This window comes from Crotalus tigris, unplaced genomic scaffold (genome assembly GCF_016545835.1).
Source record: "Crotalus tigris isolate CLP2741 ecotype Arizona unplaced genomic scaffold, ASM1654583v1 scf7180000020347.5012614909:4044961, whole genome shotgun sequence".
NCBI lineage: Eukaryota > Metazoa > Chordata > Lepidosauria > Squamata > Viperidae > Crotalus > Crotalus tigris.
The window spans coordinates 1,974,301-1,996,845 of NW_024097978.1; the positions used below are offsets into that span (position 1 = coordinate 1,974,301).

Below are 22,545 nucleotides of genomic sequence, written 5' to 3' on the forward strand. Positions count from 1 at the left end.
TTCTATGAAGCCCTACAGCACCTTATAGAATCAACACCAAAAAATGATGTTCTTATCATCATGGGGGATTAGAATGCTAAAGTAGGAAGCCAAAAGATAACTGGAATAACAGGCAAGTTTGGCCTTAGAGTACAAAAATGAAGCAGGGCACAGGCTGATATAATTTTGTCAAGAGAATATGATGGTTATAGCAAACACTCTTTTCCAACAACCCAAGAGACGGCTCTACACGTGGACATCACCAGACGGTCAACACAGAAATCAGATTGACCATGTGCTCTGCAGCCAAAGATGGAGAAACTCTATACAGTCAGTAAAAACAAGACCAGGAGCTGACTGTGGCTCAGATCATGAGCTTCTCGTTGCAAAGTTTAGGCTTAAATTGAAGAAAGTAGGGAAAAACACTAGGCCACTCAGGTATGAACTAAATCATATCCCTGATGAATATACAGTAGAGATGACAAATAAATTTAAGGAATTAGATCTGATAGAGTGCCTGAAGAATTATGGATGGAGGTTTGCAACACTGTACAAGAGGTAGCAACTAAAACCATCCCAAAGAAAAAGAAATGCAAGAAAGCAAAATGTCTGTCTGAGGAAGCTTTGCAAATAGCTGAGGAAACAAGGGAAGCGAAAGGCAAGGGAGAAAGAGAAAGATACACCCAACTAATGCAGAATTCCAGAGAATAGCTAGAAGAGAAAAGAATGCCCTCTTCATGCAAAAAAAAAATAGAAGAAAACAATAGAATAGAAAGAACCAGAGATCTCTTCAAGAAAATTGGAGATACGAAGGGAACGTTTTATGCAAAGATGGGCATGACCTAACAGAGGCAGAAGAGATTAAGAAGAGGTGGCAAAATTACACAGAAGAACTATACAAGAACGAGCTTAGTGTCCCTGATAACCACAATGGGGTGGTCACTGACCTCGAACCAGACATCCTAGAATGTGAAGTGAAGTGGGCCTTAGGAAAGCTGAGCAACAACAAAGCTAGTGGAGGTGACAGTATTCCAGCTGAGCTATTCAAAATCTTAAAAGACGATGCAGTAAAAGTGCTACACTCAATTTGTCAGCAAATTTGGAAAACTCAACAGTAGCCACGGGATTGGAAAAGGTCAGTTTACATTCCAATTCCAAAGAAAGGCAATGCCAGAGAATGTTCAAACTATTGCATCATTGCACTCATTTCACATGCAAGTAAAGTTATGCTTAAAATCCTACAAGCTAGACTCCAGCAGTATGTGGATCGAGAACTTCTAGAAGTACAGGCAGAATTTCAAAGAGGCAGAGGAACTAGAGATCAAATTGCCAACATACACTGGATCATGGAGAAAGCTAGGGAGTTCCAGAAAAACATCTACTTCTGCTTCATTGACTATGCTAAAGCCTTTGATTGTGTGGATCACAACAAATTGTGGCAAGTTCTTAAAGAGATGGGAGTACCAGACCATCTCATTTGTCTCTTGAGAAACCTATATGCGGGTCAAGAAGCAACAGTGAGAACTGGACACGGAACCACTGATTGGTTCAAAATTGGAAAAGGAGTCCGGCAAGGCTGTATACTGTCGCCCTGCCTATTTAACTTATATGCAGAGCACATCATGAGAAAGGCAGGGCTAGATGAATCAAAAGTTGGAATTAAGATTGCCGGGAGAAATATCAACAACCTAAGATATGCAGATGATACCACTCTAATGGCAGAAAGTGAAGAGGAACTAAAGAGCCTCTTGATGCAGGTGAAGAAGGAAAGTGCAAAAGTTGGCTTGAAACTCAACATTAAGAAAACCAAGATCATGGCATCCGGCCCTCTCAAGTCCTGGCAAATAGATGGGGAAGAAATGGAGGTAGTGACAGATTTTATCTTCCTGGGCTCCAAGATCACCACAGATAGGGGCTTCAGCCAAGAAATTAAAAGACATTTGCTCCTGGGGAGAAAAGCTATGGCAAATCTAGACAGCATACTAAAAAGCAAAAACAACAAAAACAAAAACACCCTGCCAACAAAAGTACGTATAGTCAAGGCCATGGTTTTCCCTGTTGCAATGTATGGATGTGAAAGTTGGACCATAAGAAAGGCTGAGCGCAAAAGAATTGAGGCCTTTGAACTATGGTGCTTGAGAAGACTCCTTCAAGTCCCCTGGACTGCAAGGCGATCAAACCGGTCAGTCCTAGAGGAGATCAACCCTGACTGCTATTTAGAAGGCCAGATCCTGAAACTGAAACTCAAGTACTTTGGCCACCTAATGAGAAGGAAGGATTCACTGGAGAAGAGCCTAATGCTGGGAAAGATTGAGGGCAATAGAAAAAGGGGACGACAGAGAATGAGGTGGCTGGATAGAGTTACTGAAGCAGTAGGCATGAGCTTAAATGGACTCCAGAAGATGGTTGAGGACAGGAAGGCCTGGAGGAACGTTGTCCATGGGGTCGCGATGGGTCGGACACAACTTCGCAACTAACAACAACAAGGAAAATGGGGCAAAACTCACTTAACAAATTTCTCATTTAGCAACATAAATTTTGGGCTCAATTGTCGTAAGTTGAGGACTACCTGTATTATACATTTTAACCAATAACATACAATTTAAAAATTCACAGGACATACAGTATATTATTAATTACATCAGCATGTACAAGGATTAGGTTTCTCAGTGAAAACCAAAATAAGATTTTTTTCAAAACTGGAAATGCAAAAATAATTGAAAAACGGGTCTTCTATTGAAATAAATGTAAGGCTCATGCAAACTGTCCTAATACGCACAATTCTGGAGGTAGGGATAGAGATCCATTTTTTTTAAAGTCATCTTCCAGGCTCCAGAATAGGGGACATTAAAAATGTTTTTGTGGTGTAAAGAAAAGAAAGGAGGCTTTGCATTAGGAACCAGTGGCCCAGGTTTTCCAAAAATGTATAGATTAAAATCAATGTTTTTCACTGGCTCCAAACCAAACCAGGTCACCAAAATATAATCAGAATACTTTATCTCAATTAGAATTGCCACAGCTATATTTAGAAAACTTAACTTTTGACCATTTTTTAAAGGCATTATAATAATCAAGTACAGAATTACCCTTCCTTACATAATAGATGCAACATTTTTTGCAAAGTTAGAAACCCACTCATTTCCAGGTCAGGATCAATCTTGTAAAAGTCCCATACTCAGGTAGGTCAATTGTATGTTAATTAGTCCCGCTGGGGTTTATCATGCACTCTGAATAGAGAGTTATTTTTCCTGTCCTCTGAGATCAGATACAGAGATAAAAGCATAAAGCGTCCTACAAAATGGGGCTCCTCTAAGTGCTCTAATCTATTTGTCTTCTTTTTTAAAATTCTTACTTCCCAAAGAGTAAACAAGGGATTAAAAAAACAGGAAAGGAAAAGGATGTTTAAGCCTACCACTCTCTTCCAGTCTGATAGGTCTAACCCAGGGGTAGGCAACCTTGGCTCTTTTATGACTCATGGACTTATGGCTCAGGAATTCTGGGAGTTGAAGTCCACGAGTCATAAAAGAGCCAAGGTTGCCTATCCCTGGTCTAATCTGATCAATTCACACACACTTAAAGAATGACAGCTAGCTACCCACTGCAAAGATGGCTGGAATGCTATCAAAAGTGGAAGCCATGATATAATTTTTATTTAGTTATTTATATCCCATCTTTATTATTTTTACAAATAACTCAAGACAGTGAACATAGCCAATATACTTTCCTCCTCCTACTTTCCCAACAACAACCCCATGAGATGAATTGATCTCCAAGATCACACAGTTGGCTTTTGTGGTTAAGGTAAGACTAGAACTCTGACCTCCCACTAGGCCAAATTCACTCTCATTACAATGCAAAGTCATTGGATCCTAGATTATCTGATATTGGAGATTACCAATAGCTCAGACCAAGATGGGCTTTGCTATGCATATATCTACATGTAGTCCTCATCTTACAACCATAATTGAGCCCAGAATTATAGTCGTTAAGTCATGTTGGTAATTAAGTGGATTGCAACATGACCACAACCAATTTTACAATGTTTTTGCAGTGGTCATTAAGTGAATTACATAATTGTTAAGTGAATCCATTGTCCACAATGGGTGTTTTTTGCTGGTAACTGGAAGTATCAGTTTCTGGCAAAAAATATAAACCACAGTAACATAATGCTGCAAATGTGGGCCAGTTGCCGAATACCCAAAGTGCAATTTCTTGATTGCAGGGAGTGGTGAGCAGCCAACTGTCAGAATTTTGAATCCAAGTCGTAAATAGTTTTGGTGAAATTGGTTATAACTTCGAATGGATGCTGAGCGACCTGGTCATTAGTATATGTTTGAAACAAAACTGGTCACAGGTTATTCACAAGTATTTGGGTAGGTGCTTTTGTCAACACGTTAGGAATATCAGGAATGATATGGTATACTAACTCCCTTTCTAGGTGATGGACAACATCCCAATTTCCCTTTTTAAAAATCCATACACATACCTCAATACTGTTTCTGCAAGCTATAAGCTTTTGTAAGAGAAAGCAGATACCTTTCTGTTTTTGAAAAGTTAAGTAAACAAATAGAGCAGTAGAGTCTCATCCTAAATAAAAGGCATTAGCATTTTATATTTGACTAAATAATGCATTTTACTTGCTTCCCTGAATTTGCAAAAGAAGATGGAAGAAGATACAGATAGTCCTCAACTTACAACAGTTTGTTTAGTGACCAATGGACGTTACAACAGCACTAAAAAAAGTCACTTATGACTGTTTCACACAACTGTTTCAGCATCTTCATGACCATGTAATCAACATCCAGATGCTATTTATGACAGTTGCAGTATCTTAGGGTCATATGGTCACGAACTTGTGACAAGCAAAATCAATAGGGAAGCCAGATTCAATTAACAATCATGTTACTAACTTAACAACTACAGTGATTTACTTAACAACTGTGGCAAGAAAGGTTGTAAAATGAGGCAAAACTCAACAAGTGTCTCACTTAGCAACAGAAATTTGGGGCTCAATTGTAGCCGTAAGTTAATCTATGTGAGTTTCAGTAGGATTTCCTAGAAATGCAAAGCATATTTTCACCGTCTGTGATTATTGGCCTAGCAAATGCTAGGAAAGGATATTGCCACATTTGAGGGGGATTCAGAAATTGAAAAAAATGAAACTGCATGAATGTAGATGGATGAATTAATCAGAAAGAAAATTATTCTTAATTGGGTTCACTGAATTCACATCAAAGTACAGAAGGTAATAACTTACCTGAAGGCTAATGGGAAGCCCTGAAATTGTATATCCAACTGGTACCACTAGGGCTGGAATTCCTGTCAAATTCGCCAACTGCATGAATCTGGAAAGATCAATGAAAACAGTATTAATAATGAGAAAAATTTTGGAAAAGAAGTATGTTCTCTCTGCATATTGTAAATCCAAGCCTCTCTGAATGTATTTGGCAAAGCACAAAGAACATGTTTCTTCTTACAATTCTAACTAACAGAGATGGTTTTAATAGCTGCTGTACAGCCAAGCAGGAGCAATCCAAGAGTTAAGTAGTCAACAAATACATTTAAATAAAAAGAATTTTAAAGGATAAATAGGCCAAAATTATGTCATACTTTCCACACATCAAACAGAACAGAAAGGATAATTCTGAGAAGATATCTTTAGAGAAAGATGCAATACAAATGTAATACAATATAAATAAATCATAGAACTAAATATTCCTTTTTCAAATGATGATACTGTTTTTGTGTAACCACAATGGCTTCTCTCTTAACAGAATAGAGTAACAGAATAACAGAGTTGGAAGGGATCTTGGAGGTCTTCTATTCCAACCCTCTGCTCAAGCAGGAGGTCCTATACCATTTCAGACAAATGACTGTCCAATCTCTTTTTAAAAGCCTCCTGTGAGGAAGCACCCACAACTTCTGAAAGCAAGCCATTTCACTGGTTTATTGTTCTCACTGTTCAGGAAATTTCTCCTTAGTTCTAGGCTGTTTCTCTCCTTGATTAGTTTCCATACATAGCTTCTTGTTTTGCCTTCTGGTACTTTGGAAAATAGGTTGACTCCTCTCTTCTTTGTGGCAGCCCCTCAAATATTGGAACACTATCATGTCACCCCTAGTCCTTCATTTCACTAGACTAGACATACCCAATTTCTGCAACCATTCTTCATACATTTTTGCCACCAACCTCCTAATCATCTTTGTTGCTCTTTTCTGAAGTCTTTCCAGAGACTCTATATCTTTTTTATATTGTGGTGGCCAAAACTAGATGCAGTATTCCATGTCTGGTCTTACCAAGCACTTACAAAACGGTACTGACACTTCACCTGATCTTGATTCTATCCCTCTGTTAATGCAACCTAGGATTGCATTGGCTTTTTTTGGAGGCTGCAGCACACTGCTGGCTCATATTAACTGATTGTCCACTAGGATCCCTCTTACAGTTATTGCTATTGAGCAAAGTTTCACCTAATCTGTATTTCCACATTTGGGTTTTTTTGCCTTAGTGTAAAACCTTACTTTTCTCTACACTGAATTTCATTTTATTAAATAGGGCCTAGTGTTCAAGGCTGTTGAGATCCATCTGGATTTTGACCCTATGTTCTGGGGTATTGGCTATTCTTGCCAACTTAGTGTCATTTGAAAATTTGATGAGTTCCCTTTCTATTCCCTCACCTAAATCGTTTACGAAGATATTGAAGACTAGATTTAAGACAGAACTTTTAAGGTACCCTCATGTAGATGCAATTCTATTTAAGACATGTTGAGTGTGATTTGTCAGCTAGTTACAAATCCACCTGGCGATGATGCTGTCTGTCCCATATATTTTTAGTTTACCAATAAGTAGGTTGTGGACTACTTTGTCAAATGCCTTACTAAAATCTAAGTATAGTATGTCCACAACATTTCGCTGGTCCACTAATTTAGTCACTTTGTCAAAGAATGAAATAAAGTTTGTTTGGCTTGATCTGTTTTCGACAAACCCAGCTTGGCTTCTAGTTATAATTTTGCTTGCTTCTAGGTGTTCACAGATCTGTTGCTTGATGTTCCCAGCTATTAATGTCAGGCTGATTGTAGTTTCCTGGATCTGTTTCCCCACTCCCCCCCTTTTTTTTTTTTTTTTTTTTTTGAAGATGGAAACCATATCAGCTTTTTTCCAGTCCTGTGGTAGTTCCCCGATGCTCCAGGATCTTTGAAAAGATATAGTTCAGTGGTTCTGAGATCACGTCTGCCAGCTCCTTCAGAACTCTGGGATGCGATCCATCAGGTCCTGGTGATTTGAACTCGTCTAGGGCAGACGATGTTCTCTTATCATATTTTTTCCTATTTTAATTTGAATTCCTAGTTCTGTTTTTGGTAGGTTGGGCTATTTTTTTCATTTTGTATTATGACAGATGCAAAAAAACTTCCTTGCCATCTTCTCCCATTAGTAGATCGACTGTTTCTTTAATTTTTTCTTGTATTTCTATATGTTGAAATAAATTTTTTAAATCATTTTTGACATTGGTTGCAAGTCTTAGTTCATTCTGAGCCTTAGCTTTCTGTTGCTTGTGTCTGCATTATATTGAATTCTAATATGACATGGTCATTCTCTCCCAAAATTCCTGCAACTTCAATTCCCTCTATCATTTCATCTCTGTTAGTAAATATTAAGTCTAGTATAGCTGACCCTCTAGTTCCCTCCTCTATCTTTTGGATAACAAAATTATTAGCTAGGTTGGTCATGAACCTGTTTGATTTTCTACCTCAGAGGTCACCAACCTTTCTCAATTAGCAGACTGGAGGGAAAAGGAGGGGGAAGCATTTTAGACACGCGCATGTGCACATGCATGCACAGGGCTGCGAGCAGGCATGCAATGCAAACAGGGCGGGGCTAGCCGCCCAAATGATACTCACTAGCCCTGCTCCATTCTTGTGAGGCGCAATGCCTCGTTTTCATGCCGTTTTTGTATCCCACACCAACAGCACTAGGGCGACTGTGTGTGCACACATACGTGCGTACACTGGCCAGCCTGTCCCGCGGCCCACAGGCCATGGCCCACTACCGGGCTGTGGCCCATGGATTGGGGACCCGTTCTACCTGATGCAGAGTTTTTATCCCAGATGATGTCAGGATAGTTAAAGTCCCCCATTACTACTGCGGTGTGTTTCCTACTTGCACTTGTTAGCAAAAATTCATCTACAGATATTCCTTGATGTACAAACATAATTGAGCCCAAAATTTCTGTTGCTAAGTGAGACAGCTGTTAAGTGAATTTTGCCCCATTTTACAATCTTTCTTGCCACAGTTGTTAAGTGAATCACTGCAGTTGTTAAATTAGTAACATGGTTGTTAATCACATGACCATGGGAATGCTGCAATGATCATAGGTTTGAAAACGGTCATAAGTCACTTTTTTCAGTGCTGTTGTCACTTTGAGTGGTCACTAAATGAACTGTTTTAAGTCGAGGACTATCTGTATTTCTACCTGATTCGGTAGTCTGTATGGCAATGTCATTTTTTTTTCTTTTATATTAACCCATATGCATTTTAGAAAGGTTTCACCCTTGGTTTTATGCATTTCTGTAGAGATGTAATGATCTCTTGCATATAATGCAACTCCACCTCTTCTGTTAGGTCTGTTTCTTTTGAACACTTTATATCCTTCCATCAGTCATTTCAACCCACCAAGTTTCAATAATGGCAACTATATCATACCCGCTCTCATGTACTAGTACTTCATGTTCACCCTGTTTGTTCCCCAAATTTTGAGCATTAGCGTATAGCATGAGTCTTTCATGGCCGACCCTGGATATGCTTCCTACATCTCCTAGTTTGTAACTGAGTTTTTATTCCTTCCCATACCTCTCTACCTTGTTTGATTGATTCCCTTGGGGTTTATACTTGGGATTAGGTCCTAAAGATCCTAAAGATTGATCACCCTCCCCCCTCAGTTTTAGTTTAAAGCCCTTCAGATAAGCTGAGCAGTCTTTTTCCAAATACATTCTTCAGAGTTCTTGTGAGGTGCAGTCCACCCCTTGCCAGAAGTCCTTTTCATAGGTAATGCAGACCCTGGTCTAGGAATCCGAAGTTCTCTTGGCAGCATCAACCCTTGATCCAGTGGTTCATTTCTTTTCTTTTAACAAATTTTATTAATTTTTCAAATTTTAACAACCAGGTAATTAGGAAGCAGCGTGGTGATAGAGTAATCAATAATCCAATAACAGAGTGATACATAGATATCTCAGTTTACATCAATAAAGGCTCCCTCTCTATTTCCCTTAGTTATTATAACACATTCATATTAGTACTTTTCTAGCTAAAGTTCAATCAATGTATGCATTTATCAATAACATTTTAGTTATACATATCCAAGTCCTGTTTTTAGATTTTATTTCATTCCAGTTGTCATATTCCAATTTAACCTTTTATAATCACTATTTATAATTCAGATAAGTTTAGTTTCCCTCATTTCATTATAAACTAATTCTTGTGACTGAAATACAAATATTATTCCAAAATTTAAATTCTTTCTTTATTCACCAGTATATTCTATTTCTCATCCTAATAACTCCTCATATACTAATAACATATCTTTCATTATCACAAATCCATTTCCCTATAACCATTAAGGCTATAATTTAACAAATTATTTTAATTTCCATTATAAATCTGAATCCTAAATATCCTTAGTCAATATCTCTAAGATCAGTCAAAATCTCTAAAAGAAAAGCTGCTTAACCCTCAAACAAACTGTTTGTCAAAGTTATCCATAAGTTGTACATGCTGTTGAGTAAAATCCTCTTTGATGTTAAATTGTTCCTCTTCTATTATTTTTTGGCTTGTAAGTCGAACAGTTGGGGTCTGGGATTCAATCTGTAGTTAGGTGAAAACATCTTCGGCTTTCATTCAGGATTTTATTAGCTCGGTGACTTCAAGAATTTTTTGAAGTATAAGTTTATAATTAAGTTGTGGGTAGATTCCCTCCATTTCCATGGTGATTAGTGATAGTCTTTTGATGGAGACTATGTTTAGTAAAGATCAGCCAATGCCCACTTCCACGCTTTCTAAAGCTGTTTTCACCACCCAGCTGTTTCCAAATCTTATCTTTTTTGATAGTATGAAGGGCAAATCAAGAGAGGCAACAGGCCTCACAATTGAAAAAGAGAGAGAGAAAAAAGTCAATTGCTGTGCCAGTTTTCGCCACAAGAGGTCCCCCTTCAACCACAAAATCTTTTCCCAAACACCAATTAGTCTTTTATTTGATTTAAAAAAGCTGAAAAAGAGGATATTTTCCAAAATAAATGGTTAGAGAAATAATAAGTCTCAGTAATTAGATCTTTTAAAATCCCAAAGGTATCCGAAAATCAAAAATCCAGTTATTTAGTTATTAAAATTACTTATTCTTTTCTTTCCTTCAACGTTTAAATTCCCAAGTATAGAAACGCTGCTGCATTGAAAGCAGGGGAGAGGTTTGAAAAGGCTTTCACAAGAAGGTAATTAGGGTAACAAAGAGGAAAGGAAGGCTCTCACCCGAATCCTCCACAGTGCTTCATTGTGCTTAGATCTAAATTTGGCTTTCAGCTGGTGCGACTTAATGAGCAGCCATGTTAATAGACACTCTTTTCTTCTTCGGTCCTGAGGAGCTGCCTCAGATCAAACGGAGGGTGGCTTTCAACTCTTTCCAGGGTCTCCCGAAGAAGGGAAACCGGACGGCGGGGAGAGCAGTCTCTCCGCACGCCTGCTGATGACGCGATCCAGAACCGGAAGCCACCCAGTGGTTCATTTCTAAATCCTTTTTCCCTCATTGGATGTTGACCTTTTGCTGGAAGTACAGATGAAACACTACTTGTGCTCTGAACTCCTTAACTATCTTGCCTAGCTTTAATTAGAATTGTATATGATTTTTTTTAAGGACATACCAATCTTGAGCCACTTTTCTCATTGATATTGCTAAGTGTATTAAAATCAGTTTTCTTGAAGTCCCAAGACATACTGTCATGCACATATGCATACTTCAGGATTAAATCTTCCATATTGATTAGCCAAAGTCAAGGACAGTTTGTATCTTCAACTCTAGGAGGAAACTCTCAGCAAGACTAGTCAGAAATTCCTTGGAAGGATGATGTTTGGCAGACTTTCTCTCCAAACAAAATAGTTTAACTAATGGCAGACTGAAGATGTGAAACCTACAACCACAGTGAAAAATGAACAGTTGTGAGTAGATCAGCTGTTCAAACCTCTCTGGATAAGGAGAAAAATGTGAGAATGCCCACAGCTGCAGAATGACCCAAATATTGTAATATAGGAGATATTGAAAGACATTTGAAAAAATGGAATCAGAACTTAAAACGATCAACTGTGTCCAAAAGAGGTTATGGAAGAAATGGCAGAAGTGGAACAAATTTTATTTGATAAGACAGAAATTAAGTTGGCACTGAAAGTGGATATACAAATGATAAGTTACAAGAATGACATGGAAAAAGATCTTATTAAACATACAAAAGAATTGGTTGATGCTTTAAAAGTCAAAAAGGAATTACAAACAAGGTAACGGTATTGGTTGATGCTTTAAAAATCAAAAGGGAATTACAAATAATAAACTAAGAGAAAGGCCTGGATTAATACTTTTATATTAGATTTACAAAAGAGGTTTGTTAAAGTTGGTTGAACCTTTTCAGAAAGAGTAAAAAAGAAATCAAGCTCTACAATATTACTAAATGGACTAAAGATAAAGTTTGATAGAAGTAAACGGAAATAATATAAAGTTGGTTTATTTGTTTCCCCCAAAATAAGACCCACCCCAAAAATAAGCCCTAACCTTATTTTTTTGGGGTGGGCCTAATATAAGCCCTACCCAAAAATAAGTCCATGGGGTGGGTGTGGCCAGCACAAGCGGTGGCAAGCACGCAGGGCCCAATGGTGCAGAGCAAGTAAGTAAAAAACAGAGGCAGAGGTGGGGGGAGGGGAGGCAGGCAATCCGGATGCGCCGCACACTTTTAAATCCAGAGGGAGATGGAACCTTTGTCTGTTTGCAAACAAGGTGCTTGGAAATCCGAGGCATTTGCTCCATTTTCAACCGCCCTATTTGCAAGCAGTTGAAGCTTCCAGTCTCTGTCATTTCTCCATCCAGGCGAAAAGTATTTGGGTGCCTATGGGGTGGTTGGAAACGGAGTGAATGTCTCGGTTTCCAACTGCCCTGTTTGCAAGTAGACGAAGGTTCCTGTCTCCCTCTGGGAGAAAAGTGTTTGGGCACCTATGGGGTGCTTGGGCAACTCCACCCCCTCCCCCACCTGCCTCGTCTTGTGACAGCAGCACAGTGCAGTGGGTTACACAGCCTCCTGCCATGAGCAGCTGCCAGCAGCCACAGAAGTGGGCCAGCGATCACGCAGGCTGTTGCTGGATGGGGCTGTTGGTGCCACCACTGCAAGGCGAGGCAGGAGTCAGAGGAAAAATAAGACATCCCCCGAAAATAAGACCTGCTGCCTCTTTTGGAGGCAAAAAATATATAAGACCAGGTCTTATTTTCAGAAAATACAATACTGGATTTGTTTATAAGAAACAGTACATGGGATGAAGAAACCATTGATTGTAAACGAACAGCTAAAAACTTACTAAAATTGTTTGTGTTTGTGATAAAGCTTGGAAGTCATTTCTTCCTTTCCTTCTTTCCTTCCTTCCTTTGCATTTGTTATTCTTTCTACTATTCTTTCAGTTTTTACTGTTGCAATTATAGTCTAATAAAGTTATTTTAAAGAAATGGAACTGAAGTGTTTATGACTTCATATCTCTTTGAAGATATGGAATCTGATTTGGAGGTATCATCCACATCTTATACTTGATTGGGGAAAACAAGCAAAAAGATGGCCTAGAAGCTTGATTTCATTCTCTTCTTGTCTTATTATTTTGCAGATGTCATTTTGTTTTTTTATTGCACACAATCTTGTTCTCACCTCATGGTCCGTAGAGTTGTCTGAACATCACTACATCCAGTCAGGAGGTCTGATTCATGGATCACTGGGGCACAACATGCAGTACCTTACACAAAACAAAAATAAATACAGAACTTTTCAATTAGGAATAAAAAATCATACTACTCTATTAAAATAGTTTTTTAACGAAGACATTTTGACTATGTTGTCTTTGGAAATTCAAATATACTGTTTAAAATATACACATCTTTATAAATTTATAATTATTTTATAAATAACTGCATGGCTTTAGTAAATAACTTATTAAATTTATATTCCATCTGACTCCCAATGATGTGAGTTTTCAGCTTTTAAAGAACAATATACCTTCATAAAATCAAATCTAAGTATCTTGAACTGATAGTTATATCACTTCTGCTTGGACATGGCCAATGAGCAGGATCTCATCACTTCTTTATTTTTCTTTTTTTTTTAACTATACATTTTATTGATTTTTTTAATTTTAACATCAAAGTGCTCAGGAAAACATCGTGGTGAAAGGGTAATCAATCATAACAAAACAAGTCATGTATATATAACTAAAATTATTACCTTAAAAAAATCCCCCCCTCTATTTCCTCACATAATATAGCAAATTTAGTTTAATCTATTTCTTCTTAAAATTCAATCAATCCACAAAATCATCCCTACTATTCCATCTACATAAATCACTCTTGCTTTTAAGCTCCACTAATTTCAATTAAAATATTCCAACTGATCTTAAACAAACATATTAATAAAATTTTGGGTATCCCTTCTAAACACATAATATTCCAAGAATAACATTCTAATATTTTCACATATATTCCATCTTTTAATTTGATACATCATTAATTAATACCCTTTCTTCTCTTATCATAGATCTCTCTAATTCTTCTGCTATTACAAAATAGTTTTCTATATAAACAGAGTAAAACAAAAACAAAAAAAGAATCATTTCACCCTGTTAAGTAAAATTTAACTCTCAACCAAATTAAGTATCGTATCTAAGACAGACATATTATTACACCAATTATTATCTTACTGCTTTCATTTACTCAATTAGATTGTCCAATCAGTCCAAATTTCTAAAGCCTTTTTGACCCAATAATTAAAATTTTAAATCACATTTTTAAATCTAACTCTGGCTTTTTTTCTATACCAAACTGGTTTCCATACTGTCGCTTCTATGTCATCAAATCTCAATATTTGAGTACTAATGTTTATCAACAAATCTGATCAAAATTCTCTTCCCCTTCTTCCAGTATCATATACGCAGTATAATCCATTTTATTCCATATTATAATTTCAGCTTGCTTATCCAGGTTGTCATGAATTTCAATCGATCACGTCTGGCTGTCAATTCCTGTTAATTTTGGCAATGGGAGAACTTCACTTATAGTCATTTTTTGATCTTCAAAGTTCTCCATTTGTAGATAGACTTGTGAAATATCCTCCTCTGTAGTAGTTAGTTGATTTATAAAGTTAGTTGATTTATAAAGTTATTTAAGGTCTCAATCTGGGATTTTGGGTCCAGAATTTTTCCAAGGTTCAATTGATCAGTGAGTTCTTCCATCTCAAATTGTGTACACTGTTGCATATAAGCTTCTTCTTGGCCTGTAGATTGGTCTTTTAAAATTTGGGGCTCAGCTTGTGATTCTAGAAGATGATCTTTAGTTTTTCTCCATGACTTCATCTCCTCTGTCATTTCCAATATTTTTTCCAATATCAGCTCATAATCCAGTCCAGAATTCAATTGATCAGTAACTTCTTCTTCCATCTCAGATTGTGTATACTGTTGCATATAGGCTTCTTCTTGGCCTATAGGTTGATCATTTAAAGTTTGAGGCTCAGCTTGTGGTTCTGCAAAATAACCTTTAGTTTTTCTCCATAACTTCATCTCCTCTGTCATTTCCAATATTTTTTCCAATATCAGCTCATAGTCAAGCTGTGGGTAAAAGTCTTCTATTTCCATAGTAAAAGAATCTTTTAAAGTTTTTGTGGAAACTATATTTATTAAGAGTCCATATACATCCGCCTCCACAATTTTTAAATCACAAACACAACCCACAGCTGTTTCCAAGCCTTTATCTTTTCTTCTTATTAATTCCTGAAGTAGTGTTCTCCAACACTATTTTCGCCACAAGATGTCCTCAGTAAGCTATAGAAACCTTTTCTTTGCAGTTAAAAGCCTTTATCTCATTAAGAATGGCAACGAAAGAGACAGGAAAAAGCAAATATCTTCAGTATAGTAAGTAAAATAATGCTCTAAATTGGAAATCTTTCCAGGGATGCCCAATATCCAAAAGGTTCAAAATATAATGAGTACTATTTCTATAGTTGGTTTAAAGTATTATTATTATTTTTCCCCCAAACAGACAGAAGCTGCTTTCTTAAAACAGGGAAGTCATCCAAAAAGCAAGTTTTTTGTAGGAAAAGTAGTTCAGAATGGAGAGAGGGAGGAAAGGTCTCACCCGGATTCACCACGGTGGTTCTTTATGCTTAGATGATTTTCTGACTTCAGCTGGCACAGCGAAGTGATCGGCCATTTTACTGACCGACCTTCTTCTCCTCCTCCCAGAAGGTAACAAGGAAAACAGGTCGTGAAGAGGATATGTATATGCATAATGATTGATCTTAACTTTATAAACCAATTTTCCTTTTTTTCATTGAGTCATTTAGCAAGACCAATTATAGAAACTCTCCTACTTCTTTCTACAACTCTCTACATGTGTCAGTCTAAACACTTGCTAAGCAAACTCATCATGCTTCAACCACAAAGCATCAGCTTTAAGGAGTTTTTCAGTATAGGTAATCTTCAACTTAACAACTGGTTGCTTAGTATCAGTTCAAACCTATGACAAACCCTACATAAATTACTTATGGTCCAGTTTCAAAGTTATAGCTGCTGCAGCGCCCCTGTGGTCATTCATCCTTGCAACCAATTGCAGGGAAACTGACTGCAGGGATGCTAGAGCAGTTCCCCAGCCTATTTCCCTCCATCCTGCCCTAATAGTCCCCACACACCTTAAGCCTGCTTCCTCCCATGATAGGTCCCCACAGGCTTTGAGCCTGCTTCTCACTCCTCTGGGCTCCACCCCCCCTCACCCATCATAAACTTACCTCTGGAAGGGCTCTGGATCTCACGTTGGGAAAGGAGAGCAGGCTACTCCACTTCTCCGCATCCCTAGGCTGCCTAGCTCTGTCCTGGAAGTAGGCCCCATTTTGGAGCGGCTGCAATAAAGTGTGGCCATTGTGAAAATGGCACCTGTTTCCGGGACAAAGCCATGCAACCTAAGGGTGCAACTGCTCCTGTCCTCCTGCAGGGGTGCCAAGGAGGGGAGCAGCATGTCCTTATTCTCATATGACACAAATACTAATGTTCTTGTAATGAACTTCTAATATTTAGCTTAGTGAGATCTTCCAAGTACCAAAAAATGGGAGTCATATCAAGTCTGATGCCACATTTAACTCTCAATAAATTTTTTAAATAAAGTTACCTGAAGATGGAAGCACAGCTTGATTCCACCTCTGCTGGCTAGAAGGAGGGCTTATACCAGACATGTCAAACACAAGGCCCTGTGCTCATATTTAGTCCACAGGGCCACTCCGGAGATGGCAAGAGACTGGCCCCTGCTACCCTGCCCCCACCCAGCTGGAGGCGGTCAGCACGTGGCAGCCAACACTGTCCAGCAGCAGGGGTTCCACAGCCCACTGAGACCACCAGGCCAGTCCTCCAAGCAGAAGGCAGGGCAGCAGCACCACATGCCTCCCCCTCCGACTCCACCTGCTGCTAGTGCTGCCACCCTGCCTGCTGCTTGGAGGGCAGCGGGCTACGGAGCCCCAGAATGCACCGGCCAAGGGACCAGCAGGCTGTGGTTGCTGCCTGACACCGTCGGCCCTGTGAGCTGGCCAGACTCTGTGCATGGGAGCTGATAGTGTCCGGCAGCAGCCATCCCACCTCCTGCCTCTCCTCACCCCATGGGACAAGCCTCCCACCTATTACCCCACCCACCAGAGACCCCTGAATCCCAACCCCGCCCAGCCCCCACAGGCACCCTGACACAAGCGATGTCAAGGTGGCCACGCCCACTCAGTTGGCCACGCCACCAGGGCAACCATAATGCTGATGTGGTTCTCAATGAAATAGAGTTTGACATCCCTGGATTATACTTTTCCCATCTAGTTTAGAATAGCTTTTCCTTTTAGTTTTAGCTCAACCTTGTGCAAAGAGGAAGGTATTCAACCCAGCTCCTTCTTTGTCTATTGAGTGTTCATGTATGAGAGAAAGTGAAAAAGGAAGATGCAAGTAGATGAGACAGGCCAGAACAAATTCTGTTGTATAATGCAGAAGGCATATAAAGACCTCCCGAATCTTATTTTCAGCAGACAGCCACGTGGAGCCCCAGATCAGCCAAAGAACTATTTGCCTTCCCTTCCTCCTCTTCAGAAGAAAACAATGGCAAACAGTGACCACAAAGGCCCTTTTTTTCTTGCACTTTTTTTTTGTTCATTTTGTTCATTTTGTTCATTTTGTTTACCTGGTGTAAGGAGACAATTCACTTTTGAAAATATCTCTTTCAGGGAAGCTATGCTTCGACTCCGCTGCCGATTTGCCTGCAAATAGACAAAACTCAAGCTAGTAAAAACAAACTCAAGTTTTAAAACCTAATACCAAGATTGGGAGAGGGAGAAGAAAGACTTTAATTTGAATGAGCAGTAGTTAAGTCTTTTTTCATTTCTGATCTGAACAAGCTACATTGATCAAGTTATGGTAGTAAATTCCATAAATTTAAGCTTGATTCTAATTTGCTTTTACAAACTAACATTTAAACTATCCTTCCACAAGTAGCATTCTCCAGATGTGTTGAATATAACTCTGAAAATTCCAAGCCAGTCCAAAATTCATTAAGTTAACTATAACAATGTGGTAAGAAATATAGGTTTAAAATAGATACTTCCAATCTTTCCTTCTTGCTTTGTCAAGCGGAAAAATAAAATGGGAAATACATGGAAACATTACACTTCTATTAGTCCAATATAAAAACTACACTGTCTCAGATTGTGAACATTACAGAACTCTCTAATCAAGCAAAGGGACAATGGCTGGGACAGCTATAACATTAAAATATCATGCCTAGTTTATTTTCTATTAGCAAAGATGCTAAACATCAAGATAAAAATAACAGCATATATTTGTCTCATCTGTCTGGCCTTTAAATGAAAGATATGCTTGAAAAAAATGGGTTAATGAAATCCATTCATATTCAATGTTCACTTCAAAAGTTAGTTTTAGTAGTATGCCAGATGATTTATCTGCTTTTTTGAACGGATGGTAATTTAGCCAACATTTTACTATTTTCCCTACTTTTTCTTCCCCTTGTGTACAAGGGGAATGTTATTGACCTAAAATGGCTTTTTACCCCAGCTCTCCTATTCCTGCAGTTTGTTTTCACCTTAATATAATCCACGGCTGTGATTTGAGAAGCAATTGCAAGGTTCAAACGAGTCTCCAAATTCTGAAAAACAAAGACATTACAGTAAGTATTCCATATGGAATGAAAACCAAAACCAAAGTAAAACTATTGTTGAATAGGAAAGCTGTAAAGCAGTGTAGTGAACAATTCTAAAAACACACCCATATTTAGGACACATCTGAGAAAAAGTCAAAAAAAGAAATAAGTGCCAGTTTCTTAGAAAATATTTCTTAGATTTCGCCATTGAAGCTTAAGACAAAATTATACAAATAAATATGCAATCTGTAAGGACCCACCCCACTTTACATCTTAAGAAGACAGAACTCTTGGAATATCTCTTCCAACAGGCATCTTTATTAATCTTAACTGTTAATCTTATTTTCCTATCTTAAATCCTGTCTGATAGATCCCACCTCTTCCCCGTGCATATTTTTCTCCCTTCCCTCTCCATCTTAGTCAACTGGATTTTAACTGAATTTTAAATTTATGATCTTTATTGTTTTAATGTTTTATACTGAATGACCATAAGCTGCCAAGTATCATCTCAGCAAGATGGGTGGCACAGAAGTTTAATATATAAATGTCTAAAGATTGCCATGAGAGAAGAACTGTTTAAAATAACATGCATTTTTGGAAAAGATTTTTTGAAAAATAAATTCTCTTGTACTCACTTAGGAAGCCTCAAAAATAAGCAAGTGAACAAGCCAACACCCCACTTTTTAGTGGAACAAAAGTCCCTACTGATGCTTCAAATCACACATAACAAAGGAAGGTAACATATTAGTGAGGTCTAGTGGGTCTGGAGTCTTGATGAAGAGGGAGGTCCAAGACTCTGGCACTATGCTGTGGCTTTCAAGAATTATACATTCCTTGAATAAAATCATCCTGAGGCCAAAGAGAACTTCATGTTGCTAATTACATCTTAAAATCAATCTGGACAGCAACTGGAATGGTATCTAATGTGAGGTAAAATGTAAAGATTTCCCTGTCAATCGTGTCTGACTCTAGGGCATGGTGCTCATCTCCATTTCTTGGCCAAGGGAACCAGCGTTGTCCGAAGACAAGTTCTGTGGTCATGTGGCTAGCATGGCTATATGCCAAAGGCATATGGAACACTGTTACCTTCCTACCAAAGTGGTACCTATTTATCTACTTGCATTTGCATGCTTTCGAACTGCAAGATGGGCAAGTAACAAGAGCTCACCCTGTTGCATGGAGCTCAGGTCTCGAACCCAGGCTATCAGCTTTCCAGCTGACAAGTTCAGTACTGAGCCATCGTGCCCCAAGCTAATATGAGGGTACATTGCAATACTGATGTAGGCATTTCATATACAGAAGGAACCAGCAACCCAACCACAGATTCTTGTGAATACAAAGGGCAGAAAATTGAGACCCTTGTCATGATTTGTTAAAAATACCAATTGATACAGTGAGTACAACCACTACTTACCATTTGTTCAAACAGATTGTTGAAATCAGACTGCAGAAAATCTCTCATTTCACTGAGAATGCAGATTACATGAGCCACGCGAACCTCTTCTATCTCTGGCAAAGATACTTCAACTACTGAGGCTCCTAAGTCCACTAGGAACTCCACCGCTGAGCATTCAGCAATATCAGGAAGAATGAATGAATGAATGAATGAATGAATTAATTAATTAATTAATTAATTTTGGGAAACCAGGATTCTACAATCTTTGTGCTACAATCCAATCCAGATCCTCTTTTATGGAGCAATTATATTGTTCTTTGATATCAACAATGATGCAAAAATGTAAAAAATAATACAGATAGTCCTTGAGTTGTGAATGTAATGGAGCCTGCCCATTCTATTCGTAACAAGGATTCATAGAAGTAAATCTCGTACCTTGAACACGATTCATTCCCAGCTTTGGCTCACGCATTCACTAATTTAATATGCAGCTTGTTAAGTGAACATGAGGTATCTCAGGATGGGGAAAGCCATGGGGGGCCTAGTGATGGAACAGGCCATCTGCTTCAGACCACCCAAGCCCGCCCCCACCGAGATACCTCATGCTCCCTCCCCTGAGGAACCCACAATTGCTCTCCTATCCATTCCTGCCTCTCCGAGTCACTTACCTTATGAAAATCTGCCTCTTCTCCAGCCTGTTTCTTTTTCTGCTGCTGGCAAGAGCAGAGGGAGGCCTCTGAGGCCCAGAACAGACCTCTGGAAGCACATGGCTGCTGCCCACAGCCTCCATTCTGGGCCTCGAGGCCTGGAGAAGGCCACTGAGGGCCAAAACGGACCTCCGGGCGCATGCAGAAGCCTCCCCAGGCCTGCTTTCTCGGTGGCAGCACCCGAAAAAGGCCTCCAACACCCGGATCAGACCTCCGGAGGCATGCGGAAGCCTGCCCCAGCTTCAGATACATTCTCTGTTGCAGAGAACAGAGGCCTAAAGTACTGTGAGATAACACGAGATCAGTAGCATGAGATCACGTATGTTGCAGGCCGCCAATCTCTGCAACACACCGAAGGCCTGGAGCAGCCAAGAAAGTGAAGGATCTCAATCTTCATAAGGTAAGTATCCATAGGACTAGTGCCTAGAGAGACCCGGGTGGGGAGGGAGGGAGGGAATAGCCAAGGTGAATGTTGCAGTGCCACTGTGGTCATTCGTAAGAGTGAACAACTGCTGTACTGCAGCAACAGTTGTAATTTTGGGAGTTTTTTGTAAACACTAGGGGGCACTTATCATGTAACTTCAAACATTCACTAAGGGAACACTCATAACTCAGGGATTACTTGTGTAGAAAAATCCATACAACTCCTCCTTGACCATCCTAAAACTGTCCAAATAGAACAATTCCAAGCAAAATGCACAATTGTGAAATCATCAAAAAATAATCCATCCTTTGCAACTTAATTAGCTTTCTTCCACGAATATAAAATACATGCATAATACCCTACTAGGTGGTGCTAGCAGTTCATGGTATCAGTTTATATGTGCTCAATGAATTTTTGTTTGCTAGTAAGAGGTCTGTGTTTGTTGTAGTTCATGGATGACTGGTACATAGTACTGACAAGAAGTAAACCTATAAATTAGAAGTCTCCAATAAATATTTCCTCTAAATATGGAAAATCTCTTGCGCTTTTTAAACAATGGCACTGTGAGGAGAAAATGCTTATTTTTTCCCTTCACATCATTTGCTTGAAGAAAATTACCTCCAAATCAAAGTTGCTTTTGCTCTACAAGGAAGAAATTCCAAATTCAAATTTGTTTTGGAGGATCAAAAATTGCACTGAGAATGGAGGCTTATTAACATACCAAAACATAGCTATCCTGGATGGATTTCACTTCAAAAAAGAACATTCAAAAAATATTCTAATCACCTTACCTCTGATGCAGGAGGTTATTTTCCTCTTGCAACCTGAACTCACTGGGCTACCTTCAGTGTGCTATTATCCCAGCCTCCTTTTCACCCATCTGTATTACTGATCTTTTTTTTTATTTTAACTACTTTTTCATGATAAATAGTTAATAGTGAAAAATCCAAAAGCTACATACATATGTTCTATGCCAGTGGTTCTCAACCTTTCTAATGCCACGACCCTTTAATACAGTTCCTCATGTTGTGGTGACCCCCAACCATAAAATTATTTTCGTTGCTACTTCATAATTGTAATTTTGCTACTGTTATGAATATTAATGTAAATATCTGATACGCAGGGTGTATTTTCATTGTTACGAAGTGAACATAATTAAAGCATAGTGATTAATCACAAAAACAATATAGTAATGCTTGATGGAGAAGCTTACTCTTCCTTGCTCAAAAATGTTGGGAGGGAGGGAAGGGGAAGGAAGGAAGGAAGATTGGATGGGGAAGGAAGGAAGGAAGGAAGGAAGGAAGGAAGGAAGGAAGGAAGGAAGGAAGGAAGGAAGGAAGGAGGGAAGATTGAAGGGGAAAGGAAGGAGATGGAGAAGGAAGGAGATTGAGGGGGAAAGGAAGGAAGGAAGGAAGGAAGGAGAGACTGAAGGGGAAGGGAAGGAGATGAAGGAAGGAAGGAAGGAAGGAAGGAAGGAAGGAAGGAAGGAAGGAAGGAAGGAAGAAGAAGAGAGAGAGATTGAAGGGGAAGGGATGGAGATGGAGAAGGAAGGAGATTGAAGGGGAAGGAAGGAGAAAGATTGAAGGGGAAGGGATG

General features: G+C 38.9%; 1 protein-coding gene across 6 annotated transcripts in view; it reads right to left on the reverse strand.

Annotated features, from left to right (window-relative positions):
- Positions 1–22,545, reverse strand: part of LOC120318650 (fatty acid amide hydrolase-like) — a 105,043-nt gene that overhangs the window by 37,247 nt on the left and 45,251 nt on the right. For 5 of the 6 annotated variants that reach the window (XM_039366546.1, XM_039366547.1, XM_039366549.1 and 2 more), the window contains 5 exons: positions 19,837–19,985; positions 18,366–18,428; positions 17,451–17,526; positions 12,913–12,997; positions 5,237–5,324 (listed from right to left, as the gene is read on the reverse strand). In XM_039366546.1, coding sequence (XP_039222480.1) covers positions 5,237–5,324; positions 12,913–12,997; positions 17,451–17,526; positions 18,366–18,428; positions 19,837–19,985 — 461 coding nt within the window. Of the gene's footprint in view, positions 1–5,236; positions 5,325–9,087; positions 11,149–12,912; positions 12,998–17,450; positions 17,527–18,365; positions 18,429–19,836; positions 19,986–22,545 lie in introns of those variants that run through there. The other variant, XM_039366548.1, reaches the window with a different exon arrangement.